Source organism: Manacus candei, unplaced genomic scaffold (genome assembly GCF_025592945.1).
Source record: "Manacus candei isolate 608988 ecotype Guabito, Panama unplaced genomic scaffold, ASM2559294v1 h1tg000056l, whole genome shotgun sequence".
NCBI classification, from domain to species: domain Eukaryota; kingdom Metazoa; phylum Chordata; class Aves; order Passeriformes; family Pipridae; genus Manacus; species Manacus candei.
Window position 1 is genome coordinate 3995609 of NW_026138104.1, and position 23837 is coordinate 4019445.

At 40.2% G+C, this 23837-nt stretch overlaps 1 protein-coding gene across 22 annotated transcripts; it reads left to right on the forward strand.

Annotated features, from left to right (window-relative positions):
• The first annotated feature begins 97 nt into the window (after window positions 1-97).
• Window positions 98-22533, forward strand: PTER (phosphotriesterase related). 22 transcript variants are annotated; one of them, XM_051802630.1, is made up of 7 exons: window positions 641-705; window positions 8147-8190; window positions 9819-9926; window positions 11590-12065; window positions 14440-14705; window positions 18044-18184; window positions 21687-22533. In XM_051802630.1, exons 4-7 carry the CDS (start codon window positions 11634-11636, stop codon window positions 21895-21897), a joined length of 1050 nt encoding a protein of 349 aa, XP_051658590.1. In that variant the 5' UTR covers window positions 641-705; window positions 8147-8190; window positions 9819-9926; window positions 11590-11633; the 3' UTR covers window positions 21898-22533. The 22 variants fall into 22 exon arrangements, with proteins under 22 accessions (XP_051658586.1, XP_051658585.1, XP_051658587.1 ...); XM_051802629.1 differs by lacking the exon at window positions 641-705 and adding an exon at window positions 1064-1131; XM_051802643.1 differs by lacking the exon at window positions 641-705 and adding an exon at window positions 1696-5200 and having other exon boundaries at window positions 11761-12065.
• Window positions 22534-23837: the final 1304 nt, after the last annotated feature.

Sequence of the window (23837 nt, forward strand, 5' to 3'; positions counted from 1 at the left end):
CTTGGTGTCAGCTCTGTTTTCATTTCAGACTTTGCACCTGCACTTTTTTCCAGAATTACTGTCATTGTCATCCTGTTTGTGGATACTGGGAAGCGCCTCTTCAACCTTCCCAGTTACCTGCATTGCAAGGGCAAATTAGAAAATATTGCCACTTGCAAGACTGAGCATTCAGCGCGAGCTCCCAACCCCCCAAAATGACTCAGTGGATCCCAGCCTACTTCCTGCTGTGTAAACAGGGGGTACGCGCAAGGACAGGCAGGCAGGATGCTCACAGCCACCGACTCTCATTTGTACTTTGAGCCAAGACCGGCACAAAGCACTGCTGCACCTCACTCCACGGGGCTCCTGGGAACGGGGAGGGGGCCCAGCGCCGGGCAGCCAGCCGGGCGGGGCCCGCAGGAAGCCAGAGGGGCAGCGCTGCCGTCCCGCTCCCGGGCCGTGGGGCAGCGCTGGAGGCCCGTCCCGGTGCCCGGCCGTGGGGCAGCGCTCCGCTCCCCTGCGCTCGCCCGCTCGCCCGCCCGCCCGCCGGGCTCCCCAGCCTCTGGCAGCCCCGCCACCCCCCTCCCGGCCCGCTCCACCACTCGCTCCCGTGCCCGGGAAGTCCCGCCCCGCTCGGGGCGGTCGCGGCTCCCGGCCAGCCGGGGCCCTGCCGGGGTGCGGTGTGGCCGGCGGAGGCTCCTGCCTGTGGAGGCTCCTGCCTGTGGGGTGAGCGGCGGGCTTCGTGACCTCCCGCGGCCCAGAGCCGCCTCCCGGGCGCGCCCTTGGTGCCCTCGGCCCGACAAGGCGCCCGGGCCGGGAAACTTCTCCGGAGTTGAGGGGCGAGAGCGGCTTTCTAGCCCTGCGCTACCGGCCCAGGAGAGCCGGGGCGGGAGAGCGGGAAGGGCTGGCGGTGCCGCGGGGCTGGGCAGCGCAGGGGCGGGTGCCGGGGCTCGGGGCCGCCGCTCGGTGCGGGTCAGGGCTGTGGCGGGGCCCGGCCCAGCCCCGGCGGAGGGGGCGGCTGCGGGACGAGGGGCAGAGCGTGGCCGGGACAGTGTCAGGGGATGAACACCTCCTTCTCTCTGGAAAATCGTTTCACAGGACCAGATGATAGTTACCATCAGAGTAACCTTCGAGCTCAGGCGGCTTAACTGTGTGAGTGCAGCTACGCTGCTATTTTTACTGCTGATTTTTAATATTTGTACTGTCATAACAAGTTAAATATTGGAACTACGTCCCCTCTAGTATTTCCCTCCCGACAGTCCCCGAGGGTGGCTCTGGGAAGGAACAAATGCCTCAATCCAAAACTGGGACCTTCAGAGCTTGCCTGCAGCTCACTCTCCATCTGGAAGCACCCGTATCCCCGAGCAAGATGCTTCCAGAGTTGCTTAAGCTTGACAAGGCTCAACGGCAAAGCGCCAGACTTGCCTCTGAGCCTTGTTGGGATTCGCACACTGTGCATGTTCTCCGTGGCCTGGGGCGCGCTGCCCTTTACAAGACGCAGCTGTGGCAGACTCTGCTCTCTCCTCCTCTTGCATGGGTTTGGTGAGCGCGGAGGGGAGCGCAAGTTCTGAACGAGGGAGGTTTAGGTCCCCCTGCCAAGTCCGCTTCAGTACTGTAGCCAAGCCACTGCTGGGCAGTCACCTTGTGTGTTTGGCAACCCCTCTGCAGCAGGTTTGTATTGTGATGAATTTGACCTCAAGTTGAAGCATACAAGTCCTATTTGTGAGGAACTCAGACGAACCTAGCAAGTATTTGAATGTATATGTGATCTCTGAGATACTTGTAAAAATAATTATTCTTTTTAGGTGTCTGTTGTTAGGGATGGTATCTTCTGTATGCTAGAGGCTTGTCATAGCTGTTGAACGAAACAAATTTTTAGCTAGAGATCACTTGCATTTGGGAAATTTTGTTTTACTTGTTTGGAATTCCCTTCTGCTTTGTGTTAAATACATTATTCAATGTTCTCTGTTGTCATATGTTCTGTAGTGTTGAAAGGTTGTTGCCTTCTTTCTGCTGGAGGCTGTTTCAGTGATGGGTGAAGTGATGCTTCTAATAGGTAGTTTTGTATCATTTTTGTCAGGTACTTTGGGATTGTTTTATGAAAGAGTACATAAATGTCATTTATTATTAGGAATGCCTCTCATGGTTTGGAATTTAACAGACATAATATTTGCCATTATGTCACCATCGTCACATTCATTTTTGTGGTTGTAATCAAAGATGGCAATAATGGCATTCAGATGCTTAATTATATTTTATGTAGGTGACCAGTTCTAACTTATTAAATTAATGCATGGTGGAGCAGGAACAAGTGTCAGTGCTTCCCTCTGTGGTTAGGGAGCCATCAGCTTGTTTCTCACACATAAAAATCAGTATATAGTGAAGCATATGGCACCAGTGAGTTCTGTGTTTATTAAAGGACTATTTCTCTGAACATTCTGTGAATTTTGTTCCTTATTTCACTTGATGTAGATCTAAAATGTTTTTCCCACCTTTCAAAACTTGAAATACTGAACAAGCTGAAACGAAGACTTCTTAAGGTTCATGAAAACAGTGAGACTTCTACTTTCATCAGACTGGCCACCTGTCTGGTAGGGGGAGAATAGAAATCTGTGGAAACCTAAGGTTCAAGTCCCTAGTTTGATTCAGAGCAGTTTTGAACATTTTTACATTTTCTGTATTTCTGGATAACTGGATTGCTAGCTATATTGGAAAGAGAAGGGAGTGTCCCATCTCCCTAGTTCTAAGTTACATCTTCTCAAAACTGGTAGGGTAGGTTTTCTTCTTTAATGTCATTTTCTGGTCACAAATTAGAAAGCTTCCTCAGAATTTTCTAAGGAGTGGCCATGTCTTTGGTCTGATAGTAATATATACATGGATAATAATCCAAGAAAAGCATTTTATCCTAGCAACAGCTGGGATATTTTTTACAAGTATTTAACTACTTGGATAAGATGGAAGCAAGAAGAAAGGCCACCACCATCATCCCTCATATGACAGCTTCAAGTAAATCACAATTTTTAACTTGGATGTCAGAGACCTGTAGAATCACTCTTCTCAAAGACACTCTGAAGCCCTAGTTTTGTTGAGCCAAAGCCACAGGGTTTTTCCTGAACTAATTTCTGTGGAGGAGGGGGGACCAAAGAAGAATTGTACTGCTGAACTACTTTCCCTTTTTCTGCTCTTTCAGCATCTTACCTCAAAGTGTAAAAGGAGAATTGTTTTATCCTACAGTTGTCTTTGCCTTGTCCAGTGTCACTGCAGTGAGGATTATTCACCCAATGAAAGGAATTTGACTCTTTTCCTTGCTGTGATTTGTGTACCTTCTGGCTGATGGGTCGTTTTCAGATGGGTCTGGAAATGTTCGACTGGTTTTAATACTTAAACTCTGGTGGTTTGTAAAGTTTATTGCAGGACTTTGTTCTTGGTTATTCACTTTAGACTGGGTAGCAAGGATTTTTTAATTGTGTGTGTTGGTTGCTCCTGCTATTCCACTGCTGTACCCCGTTGGGGGTAAGAACTTAAAAACAACAGGAGTTGTGCAAGCAACAGGTTGTTGACTTTGACCACTGACAAAGCATGCAGACTCTGTAAAGGCAGTCTCTAAGTTAAAAGATACTCATTAAGTTACACACATCACCTTTACATTTTCCCTTGACTTACACTAACTTTTCTTTTGTGGGCTAGTTTCTTGTTGGAGCAGAAGCGGACCTTGAGAAGGGCGTTTGGGTTCCATTTCCTTACGCAGCCATAAAGAACAATAGCAGTAGAAACTCTGAGGCTTTTCTGAGGATGTTTTTTTTTCCAGTAGGTCTTCAGATTGGTTGCAAGTTTTGTGATGTAGTTGTTTGCAGTAGTGGGACATTGAATTTAGTTCTGCACACCTAAGCTTGTCACTCACTAGTAAAGAAGGTGGTTTTCTGAAAGTCTCTGCTTATCTCAGTTGCTGCAATCTGCAATATTGAATGAAACACTGAACTCAATCCCCATGCTCTTTTCCACCTTCACAGGTCTCAGTAGATCAGTGACTGGTATGTTCTGTTGCAAAGCTAACCTTGAGGTTCATTCATAGGAATTTGCTAGCTAGTAATGTCCAGTCTTGATCAGGAGGTAGTAATGCACATCAGTCATCCATTGCTTAGAGATTTGTGTGGTGAGAAGGGTGATACCTGTTCTTTGGTGTCTTAAACCTCCATCCCTTTTCTCCTTATTTCTGCATGTAAAGATCATAGAGTGATTTTATGTGGCTCTTGGTGATAGGGCTGTACAACTGAATGATAATGCTCCACCCAACATGCTTTCTGAAATGATTAAGCTCACATGAAAATCTGTGTATGTGACCTTAAGTAGAGACGAAACTAATGAAAGTCAATGAGAATAACAGCAAGAGTGGTGTTTGATGTATACTGGTTTCAAATTTGAAATTTAGAGGGAATGAAGACTGGATATCCATTTCTGAAAAGCACAGGCTTTTTCCTACTTCCTGTTGTCCTAGCAAGAAAGAGCATATGTGCTTGTAGCCCAGAACCCACGAGAAGCAACTATGATTCCATTTAGTCTTAAGAATACAAATGTATGTATCAACATGCAGGACATAGCCCATATTTGCATATAGCATAATGTGACTTCAGTTCTGATTTTTGGCCTAAAAACACTATGTGTGCATGTAAAATATAATTAATGTAATGTTTGACCCTGGAGGAGAATTTTTATCTGACCTTTTATTGAGAGTAATTTTGGAAGCTGCCCAAAATGTAAAATCCCCTGAAGTTCTTCTAAAGGAGATGTTAATGAAAAAACACTTACGGGTATGCTGGTCTCTCTGAGGAAGAGAAACTTCAATGTGACTTTGCTCAGAGAAGCCTAGATTTTGAGACTGTTATCTGCACAGAAATAAGGTAAAATAGAAGTCTGACTGTTCTAGTCACAACAGCTAAACTTTAACCAAATTGAAAAATTGCTCATAGTACAAAGTGGCTTAGATTCTGCTTCTTGGAGCAAATCACTATTGGCATACATGGTCATATGCTGAGCACATGTGCTTGCTTTGATCCAAAGGTTTGGCCTCTGTACTGTGAGGTCAGTATGAGGGGCTGCACTTGTTCTGGTGTGGCAGTTCAAATGTAAGGAAGCAATCTGGTTTTTATATGTGACCCTCAGACCGGGTGAAGCTGGAAGGTCTGTCTGTCTGCCACTAACTGAGCCACGAAGGGAATACACAGTAAGAATGTTCACGTACCTTTCAGGGGAGCATTTAAAAGCTTTGCTTCTCACTTACCCAGCTTCTCATCCCAGAGTGTGCTTTCTGGAGGTTCTGCGGGCAGGGGATCAATATATTGGCCTTTCCCATAGGTGTACTAGTGTTTAAATTTCTCTTAAAGTTTAAGTGACTGCTTTTAGGCTGTAAAACATATAATGTAACTCAAGCAGTGTAAATGGTGTGGTGTGTGTACCTGCATATTTTGCTGGGACTTCCTTTTATCACTGTAGGATTATATAAGGCTTGGGCTAAAGCTCTCCTAATTTTTTTTCATAGCACATACAGTAACTTTTTATATAGTCTTACTTTTAGTATTCCTTCTCACTTCCGTAGTGTAAAGATTTTTTGGTTGCTCAATGCATATATAGAAAGTCTAGTGAAAAACAATATTTAGTGTTTCTTTTAGCTTGGCTTCTTAAGGAAATATATGCTTCTGAATGGTTTGGGGACCAGAGGTAGGTTGTTGAGGGCTACAGCATTAACCCACTACTCTGAGTGTGTTTTGTGAAAAAATGTGGCAAGGTAAGGATAGATGATGCTTTTAAAATATTTAAATAGGAGGTCTCTAGGCTTTGAATCTCTTGGCCAATTTCTACCTGGCTGAGAGATTACACATATCTGAAATGGTGAAGTTCTTACTCACTGCACAAAGATACAGCCTCCCAAAGGTGGGAAAGCGCAGGTGCCCCACTAAGGGAAGAGCTGCAATATATGCTCCTTTGGGGTTAGACAGGACTCTGTGTAGGAGAGGCACTGTAAGTGTTCCCTTCCTCTCTGATAAGAGCTTTATTCAAGGCATGAAAGTTCTCCCATGTGACATCGTTCCTTAGGACACAAAGCCTTGCCTCAGTGTTGATGCCTGTGTTCATACTTGTGTGCCCTTGTCCCCTTAGTACACTTCTGCACTAGGCAAGGGGCCATACTATGAAAAGCTGTCATGATACTTTTTTTTTAATTAACAGGTATGAAGGTAGTTAAAAAAAAACAACAAAAAACCACTACTTCTGAATAGGTAAGATTATTTTCCTTGGCTCATTTTTCTGAGTTAGCTTGAAGTTCAGGAAATCATGATAATCTCATAGTTCCATTTTGGGAGAGGAAAAAGACCAATGTCTCTCCTGACCAATGGCAATTCTGAAGATGAGGAAGAACATTTAAGACTTTAATGAGAATAATCTGTCACCTTCAGAGCAGTATATCTGCCGTTTCTGCGGAAGAGACAGAAGTTTGCCCAGCAATTTGCATTTTGTCAGTACTTTTACCCCATTTTCAAATTCTGTTTCTTGGGCAAAATAACCCAAAAGCAACATAAAATAAGCTGTTGTCTCATGTAACATAGAGACAAACTAGTAGTGGTGTAAGGGCGCCTGTGCAGGAGTGCAGCGTCACAGGCTGTTGGACACCTTTGCAGGGACTGACACAGAGGTAATTGCTGGACTAAATGGCAGGTGAGCCTGTGTCTGTGCTGGAGCAGATGCAAGTCCAGTCATACTGCTGCTCTCACCCAGCCAGCTGTGGTGAGCTCTGCTCCACAGCCCCTGTAGCTGCACTTCCCTGACGCTGTGCATGAACAAAAAAGCCATGCTTATCTGAAACCTGTGTATGAGAGAATGTTTCAGGCATGTTGTCCTGTAATTAGCACTTGTGAATACAGTTTTGAAGAAGGTGAAGCAGATCTGACACCCATCTGTTGGAGAAGTTAGAAAACTTGCTTGTCTGCTGAGGAAGAGGAAGAACTGTGCTGGCAGTATTGAGTTCCTTTCACCCTGTAAACCTCTACAGGGTTGGCAGAAACAAGGGAGAAGAGAGAAGTTAATTTTTTTTAATTCTTCCTGACATAGTCTACCTGTGTTCTCTTATGCTCTGCCTCTCCTCTTCCTTTGTCTTGCTGACTTTTTCCCTTGTCGCAAAATGTTTACATTTGGGGAACGGTGAGATAACCCAGCACAGACTAGCTAATGGTAATTACCTGCAGATGTGTCATATATTTCTAATTTGTGGCTTTTCCATGCTCTGTAGGGGTTGCTCAAAGTAGAATTGAATGTTTAGAACATTTCCTCCATCTGTAAATATATAGTGAACCTGCACTATGTCACATTTCCCAGCACTGCATGGTTAAAAAGGAACGACCTGCTTAAAATGCTCTTGATGCAGCCAGGGCAACCCTTGTTTCTGAATGGCAGCCATATTTAACTTTTTCTGGATACAGTAAATACCTCTCGAGCCATTCTTTTTGCTTTTTTGTAAATTTTATGTCACAGCAGTCTGGATTTAGTGTTGCTGTGATCTCACATTGTAATGTAACGGCAATAAAATGATTCCCCTACCAGTCTACAGAGAATCTGTGCTAATGCCATTAAAATGTGCTTACCGAATCAAAACAAATGCAGCATTAGCATGTGGAAGCTGTGTTTATGTGATTATAATGTTTCGGCAATATGAGATTACTGTAGGAAGCAACTAATCCAAACCCAAGGAGACTTCCCATTACAAGACCATTAAAATGACACAATGACTGAAGCACAGACTTCAGATGGGAAAAACGGAAACACAAATCTTGTCATCAGTATTCAGGCAAAACATCTATTGAACTCAGTGGAGTTTTTACCAGACTCAGGAATGCAGTACCATGACCTTTTTAGCAGCAAGTGTCTTTTAACAATACCTCTAGGAAAAATATTTACTTCAGCAATATTTAATAATTGATGGTGAGAGTTGTATTTTATGTACCATACATAAAATATGGTGGTTGTAAAGATTTGTCCAGAGTTTATCACAAAACTGTTAAGGTATTGTTTCAAGGCTGTTGTGAAAAAATACAAGTTTTGGTTATATCTTAAGGCAGTTCTCATTTTGTTTTTGTCTGAATATGTAATTTTCAGGAAATATTTATTTCTCTCTTTATAGAGCATCTGGAGGACAGAAGCCTTGGTCTATGCAGGAGCACCTTGGTAATACCACCACATAAATTAGTGATTTTCAAAACCAAAATAGCTATTATTTCCATATATGAGCCTACCTGCTTATCTTCTGTCACAGAAATCAGCACCTTTCCCTCTCACATGAGACTGGGTTAAGACTGGGGAAATATAATTCACATGTCCTGTGTAGGACCATCTAGAATATACTTGTCTTGTCCAGGATTGTTTCTTGGCTCCCTCCTTAGTCCATGGAAAGAGGATAATATAACAAAAAGTAACTTGTCCTGTCCTATTACAAACACTCAAAATAGCCTGCATGAGTTGCCTGTGAATATGTCTTTCCATCTCCACTATGAAAATGGTCTAGATGATTGCTCTGTAAAAGACATACATCATTTTAGATGGCTAAATGAGGTGATATGAATTCAGTCCTTGGTGTATGAAAGAAGAAACTTTTTCAGAAGAAAGTTCTGTGGAAAACGTGGCATGCAAGTCGTTAGTAAAGCATATGGTTGTTGATTTTCGTAGTAACATATACATACTTAAACTAAGCAGCAATCTTTACTCCTTTTAAAAGCTATTTGCACCTAAAATCTGTTTTAAAAACACTCAATTAAATTCTGATTCCACTAAGAGAATCTTATTAGGAATAATGTATCATTATTGCATAATCAGGGTAGGCTGTCTGTGTAAATGACAGTAGGGAAGATATCAAGACAGTGGTTTTAAAAATTATTCCAGTCACAGGTTGTTGACTGTCTTTATTTTTTATAATTCTTGTATTAAAAGCAGTGGGTTTCTAAAACCGTGTTAGTAAGCAGGCACAAGCATTAATATTAATCATATTTTTCATGCAGATAAAATTAGACCTACTTTGAATGCTGTTTGTGTCAGTTTCCATTTTTTTGATGGTTCTTATATTTATAAAATCCTTCATCTCAATCAAAAGGTTCTGTAAATTCTGTATGTGAGCTGTAATGTGAAATCTAGAGCCTAAAAATCAACAGGTTTGTGTCTACAAGAGAAACCTGGCACTGGAACTGGTAATTTTAGATGTTTCCTGCTGTTATAAATCAGAAGACAGCAGCCTCAGGCTATAAGATGATCTCACATGTGCAACCACAGGTCTTCATAATGGGCAAACCAGATTAATTGAGGGTAGTCTAAATTAACTGTGTCAGAAAGGAATTAGTGGGAACAAATACTGAAAGTCTACTTTTCATCAAAGGTATAATCTGAAAGTGAGCAAAAATTCACATTCAATTAGAGTGGCCTTTTTGAGTAACTGCACTATTAAATAACTAAGTAACTGAAGTGGAAAATTGTTAAGGAAACAGACTGTAATCAATTTGTGCAAACTTTATCAAAAGAAGTTAAATACTTGTATATTTCATTGTATGAAAAATTTGTATATGGGTTTGTTTTGCTAATTTAATAAATTGATTGGAAAATTCTCAGTGAACATGGGGAAAGAAAAGTGTGTCTCTGATGCAGAGCGTAGTTATCACTCTTTATGCTGTCAGGGGTTTACTGAGTGCCAGAGTGCAGATATTTAACATTTAAAATAAAAAAGGCAAAAAACCCAAAGGTAACGCTTAGAATTGTCATTCACTTTGCTGTGCATGTAAGAATGACTCATATCATTGAACTTTCTCCAGAATAGTAGGTTGCTCTGTAGAACACCAGCCTTGTTCAAGGATGGAATTAATGACTGGGTTGGACAGCTTAATTGAATTGCAGTGAGCAGCAGTTTCTGACTGAGACAGGTATTTTGCTTTTAATTGTTTGCTTAAGAATAATATTTTCTGAAATCATGCACTTCTTATTTGGCAAAAAAAAATAAATCATGATATTAATCAGCTAGCAGTCTGTTCTATGAGAGTAATTATTCTTCTGCCTTCTCAACCAAGTTAACACACTAGTTTAAGAACAAAATTCCTAAAAGAACAGTTCTTCATAAGTAAGTCTGCTTTTACACAAGGCAAGTAAACATAGTCAGTCAGTCGTTTCTTTCTTATGGATGGCCAAGTTTTCATATTACAATAACTGCCAGCACTACAGACTTCACTAGGCAGGCGATAGCTGCCTTTTCCAGGGGCTCGGTCGCTCTTGTGCGTTGGTGCTCTGACAGTGACTGCTTCTCGTGAGATCAAAGTACCTCCAAAGAGGTCTTGATGTTCCTGTGCCCTTTGATATGTAGAGTTCAGTGCCCTTCAGATTTCAGTTTTTCTGTCATCCTGGTGGATTAACTTTAGCAGTTAAAAGGAAAATGTCCTCTGAGGGCTTTACCAGTAACTAACCCATGTTTATGACATTATTCACTAAAAGGGAGACAGGAATGGGAAAGACCTCTCTCTTTAATCAATAATGCATGCTCTAGTTAGTCCTTTCCTCTGGACATGATTAAACATGTATTTTGTTTCATAACTGATGATTTTGGTTGACTAGGGATTTTAACTATATATCCTCAAGCCTTTGTGATTAGCATCAGGAAGATCTAACATGAACTCCCGCTCCCAAAAGGAAAAAAAACCAACCAAAATCCCAATAGGGAGAGCTGCAGATAATTCCAACCTACACTGAGTCAGGGGCCTTTGACATGAACCAACTGCAGACAGTAACCTCAATGTTTGTCTTTGCCACTGCTCATTTAAGGTTTTGAGAAATATCGCTGTTTCCTTCATGTTAGAGATGAATAAAAAAGTGTCTGAGATGCTGAGCCATATAAGTTGTGTTAGATTAAGGTCTGTACTTAAATGGTAAAATATTTGGCCAGTGAAGCACTTTGACTTCTCCACCACTCTTTGGGGGCCACACTACATCTTTAGCAACTGTTGTCAGCCTTAGAGCAGTTGTCCTGGGCTGTTCCAGACCTCCACAATGCAGCTGCAGGAGAACCTGAGCCCTGTTGAAGCCAAAGGAGCAGGTGATCACCCTCATCCCTGCATTCTGCATACAGAGGAGCAGACAAGGTGCCCAAACACAAACAGCTTCCTTGGTATCTGAGGGAGACAGTGAGTCTTGGAGGACAGAGATAAATAAACTGAACATACCAGTAAGAAATATTCAGCCTTGGTGCCAAGCGTATTCATCTGGTGGCTCAAGCTGACAAGAATTGACAGCTGCTGAGGAGCAATGAATCCTAAATGAACATACAGTGGTTGTTACTGACTGCAGCACAGTAAATGATGATGATTTCCTTGTACTGGAATGTGATGTGTTTACGTTGCTGGAGTACCAGCACAAGTGCAGTTGGGTAAAATCAATGCCTTGGTTTTCATCCTGACCACTCTGCTGCGAACAATGTTTGAAAACATCCCGGTGAATGCACACAGTGTGTAGTTATGTGTGTGAGAGAGGAGGGAATTCAGAAATTGCCTGAGAAAGGTTTTCTGAAATGGTTTTGTTTCCTCTCTTTTTCCTTCTCAGACTCTTTTAGGATCTGATTTTTTTTAACCTTTTGTTGAAGAAAAATGCCTTCCTTGAGAGGGAAAGTGCAGACTGTCTTGGGCCCTGTGGAGCCAGACTGCCTTGGCTATACACTGACTCATGAACACTTGACTATGAACTACAGCAGCTGTTTTTGTCCACCTTCTCCAGGCCAAGAGCCTTTGTCTGATGGGCCCATTGAGATGAAGAACTTGTTTTGGATTAAGCAAAATCCCTACAGCCATAAAGAAAACCTTCTTTTGTATCAGGAAACAGATGCTGTGAAGGAGGAGCTGTTGCATTTCAAAGCAGCAGGTGGTGGGACTATTGTGGAAAACACAACTACAGGAATTGGTCGGGATATGAATACTTTGAAGAAACTTGCTGAAGAAACTGGAGTTCATATTATTGCTGGTGCTGGGTTTTATGTAGATTCCACGCATTCTTCTCAAACACAGGCCATGACAGTGGAGCAGGTAAGTCTTAACCATTGCTTGAGTGTCCCTCTCCTGTGAATTATCCCTGGGTAAGCCAAAGTTGGACAGAAGTTCCAGCAAAATAGATGAAATACAGAGGTTCTCAATGTGAAAAGCTTGGGAACAGCATTACTGCTTGTGTGATATTGTTGGAAATTATATGGAAATTATATAACTTTCCTGATTTGTTTAATGATCCTAATTAACCTTTTAATTAGTTGTTTTAATTAATCATAGGTTGTGTGTTAGGCCTTAAATCATTTTTAGCCAGCATATAGCAAAAGGTTGTCATAAGCAACTTTTTTGAGAAGATAGCTTGGAAAAAGTACTAAAACTAAATTTTCTTAAAGTTAACCCTGATATCCTTCAATGAACAAAGCCCATGAGAGAAAGATGTATTGTTGAAGCTGGACATCTGGAAACAAGGACCTTTTGCAGAAACCAGCCGATAACTAAGAAGGCTAATAAAGGCTCAGTATTTGTGTTGGAAAATCCCTACCAAAGGAAGAAGATACTAAAAAGACTAAAAGTGTGAACTAATTAGTATAAGCAACAAGAGATTTATAACCAATAGTGTATAGAATTGTAGTTAATGAAAGGGAATTATGTAATTTAGAGCCAATGGGCATTAATTTCTTTGTTAAAAATGTATAAATAGGTGAAAAAGTGCTGTATTGGTGTCTGTACGGAGACAGGATTTTTGTTGGCCACATAGACACCCAGCGCTGCAAATAAAGAAATGCCTTATTAGAGGCAAGACAATATTAGAGGGTTCTTTTATTTCCTATGATTTCTAAGGTATTTGGCAACAATATAGCTGGAGCAGCACTAGTTGCATGTGCTTGGGGTTATCTGTCAGCATTTCCAGTTCTTTAGCTCCATTTTCTCAGAGGGATTTATTATAATGCAACAGTAAAAGGAAAATAAAGTATTTCATGTGTGGACATCTGGTACAACACCAATTATCTGGGTTTTTTTACTATTTTTAAGGAAGGAGTATATCCTTGCTAGCTCTTTTGTCTTTTTTTCTGGCTAATTGTTTCCCAGTGAGTTTACCCAGCATTCTTGTAAAAAGCATAAATAATCACAATATTTATAGGTCAGTTGTTAATCATTGGTCTACTCAGGCTGTGTGTTATATCTCTCCTCTCTATCATTTGTCCAGGCTTTTCAGGGGAGTCTACGTCAGGTTGTTTGTATCGTGCCCAAGACAATGTGTTAATAATAACTGAGGTCCCCGGATATTCCTATAATAATAAATATTCATTCATCTTTTATTAAGAAAATGTGATGATGGAGACAAGAGGGAACAGAAATCTCCAAGGCAGGAGGCTGTGAATGTGAATGAACGGAGCTGAGAAAAATTTTAAAGATCTGTTACAGTTCACAAATGAGTCAAATTCATTTTAAAAATCAATGGTCAAAACTTGAGCAGTGCTGCCAACAAAATTAGACCCTAGCTGGCCCAAGCTGTATGCAACAGTCCTGCTTTTCCTAAATGTTCTTCCATCACTTGAAATTTGATACAAATAGTTTTCTTGAGGCAAAGGTTTCCCTTCTGTATTTGGGGGATTGATGGAGACCCACAGATGTCCTGTACTGAGCACTTCATCCAGTCCAGAAGGCGGGTCACCATCAGAACCATTTTTACTCAGTTCTGAATGTATGCTTAAGATATGTGGCCTATTCTGGAAAAGAATAACTAAAGATTTTATAACAAACTACTTTTATTAAGAGATTCTGATGTCTTTTTTTTCCTGTGAATATTTTAAAAGCAAGCTAATTTTGACCTTGTAAATTTGTCAGATAAGCTTTGTTTTTGTGGTCCTGAAGTCAGCAGAGCTCCTCTTGTTTTACATCCACATTCCCATAAGCAGGATTTGTCTTAAATTTGTCTCTTCAGGATCTTTGCCAGAGTTTTTCCCTTCCCTGTCTGAATGACAAGGTTTCCTTATTCTCTGAGCCCTTGTTTTGCAAGAAATTACATTGAATTGTGTCTGGAGCCAATTCACGAGTGCAAGGCACAGGTTTGAGAATAAACTAACTTTTTTTTTTAAAGAAAACTTATCTCAGGCTGAATCACAGTACAAATTATGTGTAGACCAGTGTTCTTGGCAAACCTGGACAAATGTGCGAATGGATACTGTTAAATTAATTTACTTCTCTCTTTATTTTGGTCTTAGTGAATGGCTGGCATAACATTAGTTGACAGAAACCAGATTTTAGCTACAGTGTTTTCACATACCCAGCTGTTAATTAAATAAGTTCAGAAAGACCTTGGGAGTATAACAAGTACAGTGTCCATAGGCCAAATTTGATGCTATTTAACACAAATAGTATTAATAACCAAAAATCTCATTTTCCCGTTCTCTAGCTGACAAACATTATTGTTGATGAGGTGCTCAAAGGAGCGGATGGGACTAACATCAAGTGTGGTGTGGTGGGAGAAATAGGTTGCTCCTGGCCTTTGACTCAGAGTGAACACCGTGTGCTCCAGGCAACAGCACAGGCTCAGTCACAGCTTGGATGCCCTGTTATCATCCATCCTGGCAGGAGCAGCGACTCCCCTTTCCAGATTGTCCGCATTCTGCAGGAAGCTGGGGCTGATGCTTCAAAGACGGTCATGTCTCACCTGGACAGGTAAGCAGACTGTTCTGCTGTCCATCCAGCAGTGTTGCCACAGCTCACTGGGGTTTACGGAACTATGCTGGATATAGTTGACATAAAGTATTATCTTCAAGTTTACTGTCTTAAAAATAAGTGCTTTTATAGAGCTTGGTTGGTGTCCAGCACTTCAGTCAGGATCAGCTTTTAGACTTTGGTATTTTAAATGCTCTCTTTGAAAGCCTGGGAGAGAGATTAGGAGTAAGTGTAACCACATTTTAAAAATCAGAATTCCATTAATTTGTATCCCTGAACAAATCCCTGTATTTACAAAGCATTGGACATTGAGCAGCTCTCACCAAATCGGGTGGGAAGTTGCTGGGCTTCTAGCGTTTTTGAAAACTGGATCACTCTTAAGGGCCTTACCAAAATCTCACAAAAGTTAATGGAAAACTTGATTTTGCTGGATTCTGGGTCAAAGCAGAAGGCAGATTTTTAATGTTCTGCTACCAAACAGAAGACATATTGCTTAAAAAGAGAATAGTTGGGTTTTGAATAGTTCATGGTGTAGTCTGGGTAGCTAACTTACAGCTTTCTCAAGAACAAAACCCAGGAGCTCCACATCAGGCATGGAGAGAAACTGGGATACTTTTTTGTCTCCAGCTTAGAAATACAGCCTCTATTACCAAATCAGTTTTGTATGACCTTGTGTTGCTCACGGTGAGCTGGAATATGTCCAAGCATTGATTAATTTGGCCAGTTGCTGAATAATGGAGACTGTTTGTGGTCATATGATTCTCAGCAATTGGATTGTTTGCCCTCAGTGTGAGTGCAGTATAGGCAACAACACTGTGCTCCAAATTTCTGATAGTTGTAGGCTCTAAGAGGTAGCAAATTGAGGTACAGGTGTTTTGTAGGCAAAGCTCCTTGTTTTACTTATAAATGATACAGACTTCCTTTATGTATTTGCCTGCATTCCATCGTATCTATGGCTGTATTTTCCTCCCCTTTTTAAAGAAAAACTGATCACTTAAATCTTCTAATGAAAGACAACTGAGAAAGCTGCAGATATCAGTACTTACACAACCATTTTGATAAAACATAAACATACAGTTATGGGTTTTTTGCCTTTATACATTGTAGTAAATTGTTGAATTAAGTATTTTAAGAATTAAGTAATTTGTTGGTGGAAGTTAAGCAATATAAGCAGGAAAATAGTCAAGACAGTGGTGCAGTTTCACTTACAGCCACTGATGCACAATATGACATTTCCTTATATCTCTTTCTATCATTACTTTCACACATTCAGGTTGGCACTTGCTATAACATAAACTACTGTGAAGTTTGGCTTTCCAATGTGCATTTAACATTTTAAGTCTCCTCCAGTGAGAAAAATCCATGTGGGAGCATCCCAGTCCTTTAAATGTGAGATAAATTTGTACATAGCTCCACATTTCTTGTCTGCATTTGACATAGGCAGAATGGTAGTTTGCAAGTGGATTTACAATGAAATGGTAAAGCTAAAATACTGGCTACCATGTTTTGCAATTTAGCATCTTAGAACAAAAGGTAGCAAGTGTCCATAATGGAATACGTGTCCATATGGTGCAGTTAAAGGTTGGGAAGCAAAAGCTATTGAGCCTTGGCTTTGGCCATTCATTAGGGGTTAAGGTTAAAAAGGTATCTTGGTAGGGATCAACATTCATTCACTTTTAGCTTTTGTTAGAAGGCTCACAGCAACTGCTCTGAATATGGGCTTCATAATGGTTTGGTGGCTGTCCCCATGGGGATTTACAGATGAGGCCCAGACCACAGAATCACTGTGTCCTTTTCCATGAGCTCAGGGCAGCTCAGGCACAGTGTTGCCCAAACCTCCAATTCCAGCACAGAGATCCACAATCTGAGCTGGGTACTGCTGCTGTTGCTACATCCCCATAGCTCACAATGGGACCCAATGGCTCTTGAAACTAAGCTCTCCAGCTCTTCATTAGGACAATAGTCTTAAAAAGAAATTGTTGGGCTGTGATTTTGAAATATATTGTTGGGTGTTTTTGCTATGTGCACCAGGACTGAATACTCTTGGCAACTGTCTCCCCATGAACCAAGCAGGGCTGGATCTAAAATAACCTGTTCTCTTGCTCTGCAGTTGAAAAAATCATTTGGTAATAAATGTTCAGTCTCTGTAAACTGTAATATTTATTTTAAAATAACATTTTTTATTAATTACAGTTGGCAAGTCTTAGACTCCTGCTGATGGCAGGCTTGTTTGAACAAGGGTTTTGTCTCTCTCAACCCATCTGTTCCTCCTGCTTTCAGTCCTGTTGTTAAGTCATAATATTGAAAGTGTGACATCAGTCATTTCCATAGCAACAGACTGTGATGTAATTGTATAGGGCAAAACTACTTTGTGACATCAATATCTGGAATAATAAAAAAAAAAATTTAACTACTGCCCTTTTGGTTAACTGTGATGTTCTTGTGGAAACTTGGTTTTTAATTAGATGAAAAAATTGTGTTGTGGCTATAAAGATTAAATTGTATCATTTGAGTGTTTTTGGTTTCCTTTGGACAGCTTATACACTTGGTAAAAATTGTTCAAAGACAACCCAGAATATTCCAGAGAACTCTTATTTCTGTTGCTGTTCTTTTCCAAATGAGTGATATGTGTTAGAAGCTTTGTTCCTTCACTTTTCAAATCTGCTGTAAAGCCCATGTCCCAGGCACTCACAGTGCCATTATATATTTTGGTGAGAGCATTTCCTTAAGGCGTTCTGGCCAGATCCCAGTGCAAACAATGATATATTGCTGTTCTAATGGCAATCTAGAAACATCACTGTACAGAATAGAAACTAAAGACAAAGTTGTGTATTACCGGTGTGTGATGGATGAAACAAGCCCTGGATGGAGCTGTCTTCTGTAAGTCTTTTGGGAAAGTAAATCTGCCTTGTGTAAGTAATCCATTGTCTTTTTTTTTTTTTCTAAATGTCACTATGAATTAACCTCCTCCTTTAATGTCCTTCCTGGTTAGGTTGTCTGTTGAGAGGGTTAATGATATCAAAAGTAAGTAACTTTCCTCTTTCCATTTAAAGATTATCATAGATGTTTTCATTATTTCATGGGGAAAGAGTTGGGCTTTTTTTGTTGTTTTTTTTTAAATGCATGAAATCCCAAATGAATATGAGAAGGACAATGCTGTGTATCAGCTTAAGTTGCATGTGTCTAGTAGGAGTCCTGTTTTTCAAAAAGATGAATTAAATCTTAGATTATTGGTTTTTTTCCTTGCAAGTAGGAGGTCACAAAATTACTGTCCTCATGCCATGAGATATTTTATTCCTGTTTTACAGTGCTGACTCTGTGTTATATATGTTCTGCAGGACCATATTTGATACAAAGAAACTTCTGGAATTTGCTAAACTTGGATGCTATTTAGAATATGACCTATTTGGTACAGAATTTCTTCACTACCAGTTCCATCCTGATATTGACATGCCGAGCGACAATGAAAGAATTGCAAGGTATCTGCTCCCATGCAGTTTAAGCTATAGCATGGCCATTGACAAAAGCATATTATTGGTACTTAGGACCATCACAGAGTGATTCTGCTTGCTGTTCAAAATTGTCTTCTTTCATACTAGAATAATGCCATTTCCCCCTGCTGCAGTCACACCCTTAGAGCAGCATGTATCATTTCTTCTGTCTGCAGAGGAAGATGCAGAATCGTAGTGTTGTACAAAGTTACTTGAGAAGAACATCAAAAGCTTTTTTAACTTCATTCTCTGTCCTAATTCCATGCTGATCTGGTTGAATTTTATAATTTACCGCATTTATGCAGTCTGTTTAAAAAAAAAGGGTGGTGATACTGGATTTATGTTAGGGTTTGGCTTTTGTTTGAAACATAGCATTGGAAACCTAGTGCTGCTACTAAGCGTCATCTGAGCCTGTTATATCTCCTCAGTAGTGTGCTAACCCAGCAAAATTTGCTGGTTATTTTGGGTGGATTTGATCCTGTGCTTCTCTCCTGAAAAACTGCCTTTTTTTTTCCAAGCACTTTATCACCTTTCCACCCCCTTTCCTTTTGCCCTTTCTCTCCTTTGAAGGATGCAAGTCCTGTCTCCTCAGAGCTCTCATGCTCCTCACACTCACTCACAATGTGAAAATATTGGCCCCACTGGCAGGATACCTCTTCCCTGCTTCTCATCAGCACTTGTAGTCTCAGCTCAGCTGCACAGCAAATCTGTTGTGCTGTGCTAACACAAGGTATTGCCAAGGAGATGCATTCTGTGCAGAAACTGTCTGAGAGAAGGTAGGATCAGCTGGGAATGGGCACCTCACTCTTTCCACTCTGTCTGGAGGTGTGATCCTTCTGTGCTGTTTGTCCACAGTGTTTGTGAGCAGTGAAGTGGCAGGTTTCTGAGGGTCGAGGTGCCATCCTGCCTGTGTCTTTTTACCTTCCTGAGTCAAAAATTGTTCTTATGTTCTCCTTGATGAGAAAGATTTTATGATCTCTGATCACTAATGAAGTAAATTCTAGCTTCCACTTACATTTCAGACAAGGCTTCTCTCCCCCTCATTGTCAGATTAACCTTGAAACTAATTTGTTTTCAAACTGTTCCCTCCTAAGAAGGTGCCGTGGTTACTCTTCCACTCACTGCCAAGCATTTGCTGCTGCTTTTCACACTAGGAATAGTTTCTCTCTCTTAACAGTGCTCTCAGTCTGGCACTCAGTATTTTAAACTGTTGCAATGAATCTGCAGGTTTCACATTTAGAATGGATAAAGTTGCTCCCTCTCCTGTGCCTCCTCCCCTCTCCTGTGCCATGGAAGTTCAGCTTCTATGGAAGCACTGCAGAATACATATAGAGAACTGGACTATGCCTTGGTTAACAAGTGCTTGTTCAACCGTGGCAGAGTTTTCATTCCATCCATAATACTTGCTCAGCCACTGATGTCTCTCCTTAAACTCTCTGGCATTTGAGTATTTCTTGCTGCAGGCTGTTCACAGGAAGAAGTGACGAAAAGTTTGTCTTCTCATTGTATGGTGTGAAAATGTGCATTCGAGTTAGAAGTGCCCCTAAATGGATATTGGTGCACCCACGATGGACTTGAGATGGCAGTGGCAATATCCTTAGGGTTTTGTTTTGTGAAACAGCTCCAGAGAGGTAGAAATCAAATTGACCTCTATATGAAAATACATAAGGGAAAATATATCTTAAGGTCTTTTCCATTCAAAACATAAACTTATGTAGTCATAATGTACCTACTGAACACAGTTTAGCCATCTGTGTACTTCAGCAGTTTGACTGCAATCTACTGCTAATGCAAGTAAAATACTGATTTTTGTTCAGGGACAGTTTTAATTTGAGTCAGAAGAAAGTACTAACTAAACTAAGGAGCCTTGAATACGAAATGGAAAGGATCATATGCCTCCTCAACCCATGAAATTAGTCCAAATATGAAAGAAGATGATTCTAAATGATGTTTGGTCAGCAAACAACTTAGTTCCCCCAGTGCCATTGCTCTTACTCTCTGTTGAGAATTGGAACAGGCTGCCCAGGGAAGTGGTCACAGCACCAAGCCTGTCTAAGTTCAAGAAGCATTTAGCTCTCAGGCACATGGTGTGATTCTTGGGGTGTCCTGCAAAGGGTCAGGAGTTGGACTCAATGATCCTGATGGGTCCCTTCCAACTCATCATATTCTATAATACTATTCTATAGTCTCTCTGTATTTCAGGCTGGAGTATATACTTGTGATGTTGTAATGCTATGGTATACATAGTGTTGTGCACTCTATGGCACTAGTTATGGTGGTTTTTTCTGAAAGATGATAATATTTTACCAAAATCTATCCTATGTGCTTTCTTCCTGCTGCCCATATTGATTAGATCCTGCTACATGTATCTCCTCATAACTAATTGCAATAAAAACTGACAGTAAGGGCTTTCAGATACAGCGTAGTTACTTATAAAACTGGTATCTGTTTTCTTGTTGATCAAAGCACAGTCAGGAAGGTAAGAATCAGAATTTCACAGTGCTGGCAAATGACTGAATTGGAGGAACAAGCACTTTCCAGGTCTGGTCTGTCTGTCTCTACCACTTCAATGCAGGAATCTACTGCCAAACTACACTGAAGCTTACTGGGAAGCTTAACAGTTGTTTAATACAGGTGTTCAGACTCACCTAATAAATTCTAAAAAATTAGCTGATCAAGGATTAAGGCTACCTGAGTGAAACATGAAACAGAAGGACTTATAGAAGTCCTGATACAAGAGAGTGACCAGACAGATTACTTCTTTTTCCAAGCTGGCTTGTCATTTTGCCAAACCTGTTCAGCTGGGTTGCCATATTCTCTCCTCTTATTTCCTGGCACATGCTAGCACTGTGCCATGCCAGTCTTATTTCTGTTCTTCCTTAATGAATATCTTTGAAATGTGTTTGGATGATAACTGTCTATATGGAACATGATGGTGGCAACTTCATATTTTTATTAACCTGGTTTACTAAATGGGATTTAACTGAAGATGTGGAAGTATTTGTGCAATTGAGCCAGGTTTCTTAAAGGACCTGTCACACACAGTCTGGTCATTAGCAAATGTAATTGGATCGGCTTTGTGACGGCAGCAAGAAGTAACCTGCTGAGAAAGAGTTTAGGTAGGAAATTATTACTTACTCATGTATATAAAACCTGTGTCCCATGCATGGTGATGCTGAAGCTCTTGAATTCCTCTGTGAACTTCATGGGACTGGGAATGCAAAGCCATGTGCCAAATGGAAAGAGTTTTCCTTCTCCATTTTGAGATGTGTGGTGGTATGTTTTCAGAGGTGGGGTTTTTTCATGTAATAAAAAATGTGTTTTAATTTCAAGTAAATATAAGGAGTATGTTTTCTGAGCACCTAAAATAACTATTTTCTGCTATAATACAGTTCAGCAGTACAGTAATATAAGAAATGTAAATCCTGGTTGCTTCTGTGCTGTTGCAGAGTGAGAACTTTCACTGACAGGTGTGCTTTTAATTTTTCAGGATTCGTACACTGATTGATGAAGGCTATGAAGACAGAATTCTGATGGCTCATGATGTGCACACCAAGAACAGGTTGATGAAATATGGAGGTCATGGATATTCACATATCTTTGAAAATATAGTTCCTAAAATGCTAATTAGAGGCATATCCCAAGATAAAATTGATAAAATACTCCTAGCAAATCCAAAGCGGTGGTTGACTTTTAAGTAGGAATAATGAATAATTATTCCTATTCTGTAGAGAAGCTTGATAAAATTCAAATTTCTTTCCAGAGAGCAGTCATTTTAAAACTTGGTTCTTTTCAGAGAAACTGAAAATTATTAAGGAGATGCAAACAAACTGATTATACATTTTCTTTTTAATTAGAACATCAAAATTGAGTACTGTCTCTGCATCTTCTCCCTTCTGGAAATTTGTTCATGAGTGATTTACTGAATATGAGCCTACCCCAAAATCTTTTCCATAGAAATTTTAAAATAATTGTTTCAAGAGCGTAATCTAATACTATTATTGAATGTTACCCCAAACTACTTTTGAAGATGCACCACCTGGACTTTGAAAGAAATTATGGTTTTCAGTTAAATTTCCTGTCTCTGGGGGCTGATTTTAATCTTTGTAATACTGACAATCTTCTCATTATCCTTGTATTCTTTGAGTAATGCTGATGAAAGGTCTGTAACTTTTAAAGAGCTTCTGTAGACAACACAAGGCAAAAGAAATCTCAAATAAATCTAAAAAGGTAATTTTTTTTATAATTTAACAATTTACTTAATTTTAACTGAAAGTGTAAAAAATACATGGAAAAATATATTTTCGAATAAAGCAATTTGATGATCTCTTAAACTATGTGCAGTATTATTACAGATGTCTTTTTTTAATCACATTTTTTTTATCATGGACTTTTGGAATCTCACAGTGATCATGTAAAACTTGACACAGACCAGCTTCTTTTTGTAAAGATGCAACACCAGAAGTCAAAATATATTACATAATACAGTTTTAATGAGTTCTAATAGTTATAACAAAGGTTGTGATATAAGTCTTTACAAATCAGTATATCAAGATATGATGAAAAAGGAAGAAATGTTTGCCTTATATGTGATTTTTACATAAAGCGTGTTCTTTGCTCTTGTCTAACTTTAACCAGGGCATGTGATCTATTCAAAAAATGGTGTTATCCAGTAGCAGTGGGAGCCTGATTTCAAAAGCTTCTTCAAATTTGACCATATACATCTTGTAGTATTGAGCCTTCCCAATAAACACCTTAGTAAATACGCACTGCTGGTTGTGAATGATCTCTAGCTTGGTGCATCGGTGTGTGGCACTACATAGAGGATCTCTGGCTACACTGCTGTGTGAGTGCACTGACCAGTAAAACAACAGTGGAGCGAACAGACCAAGTTCAGTTACACATTTGTTATTAAAGTAATTGCCTCATGGAAATAAAACAGGAGTAATCACTACAATGCACAGATACAGATTGGCACTTTGTCATAAAGTAAGAGCGTTAACCATTCTGGTGGGATAATACACAAGCAGCTGGCAGCACTGTGTCCCCTTATAAACCCTACAAGAGTTTGCCTGGTGATCCTCTCCGGCAGCCGAGACTCGCTCGGCGTTTGTTTTGAATTGGACGACTCAAAACAGAAACAAAGAGTAACGTGCTCTGTTTAAGAGAAGCGTCACTTATTCAGATGAGATTTTTAGAGAGATGTGTACAATCTTTATCAGACTTTTGCTGAGCAGCCAGCACTGGAGAGCTTTTTTGTCACAGTGGCAGACACTTCAGACATTTTAGCGCGGATAAATCTGAGTTTGTACCCTTAGTACATTAGACAAGGTTGCTTGTGGCAAAGTACATGAAATAGCAATGGCAGGGGTAGCCTCTATTATACTTTAATGATTTATAGAAATGTTGCCTTGATTTTGCCGAAATGTTAAAAATAAATAACATAACCAACTGTGCTAAAGAACTATTTACTAATCTTGCTAAAATTTAGGTTTAGAATGAAATCTGCGAGTTTTAACCTGAGAGAAACAGACAGCCTCCCAAAACCAAAACAAATAATAAATCCATTTTCTGAATAAAAATATTCTGTGGACATTACTGGTATGACTGATTCTAAAGCATTTTTATAACTATGTAACTC

Coding starts and splice junctions, on each gene's coding strand:
- PTER (XM_051802625.1), top strand. CDS start 265: ATGCTCACAGCCACCGACTCTCATTTGTACTTTGAGCCAAGACCGGCA. Junction 706..1,077: donor TGGAGGCTCCTGCCTGTGGG/GTGAGCGGCGGG, acceptor ATCGTTTCACAG/GACCAGATGATAGTTACCAT. Junction 18,185..21,686: donor GACAATGAAAGAATTGCAAG/GTATCTGCTCCC, acceptor TTAATTTTTCAG/GATTCGTACACTGATTGATG.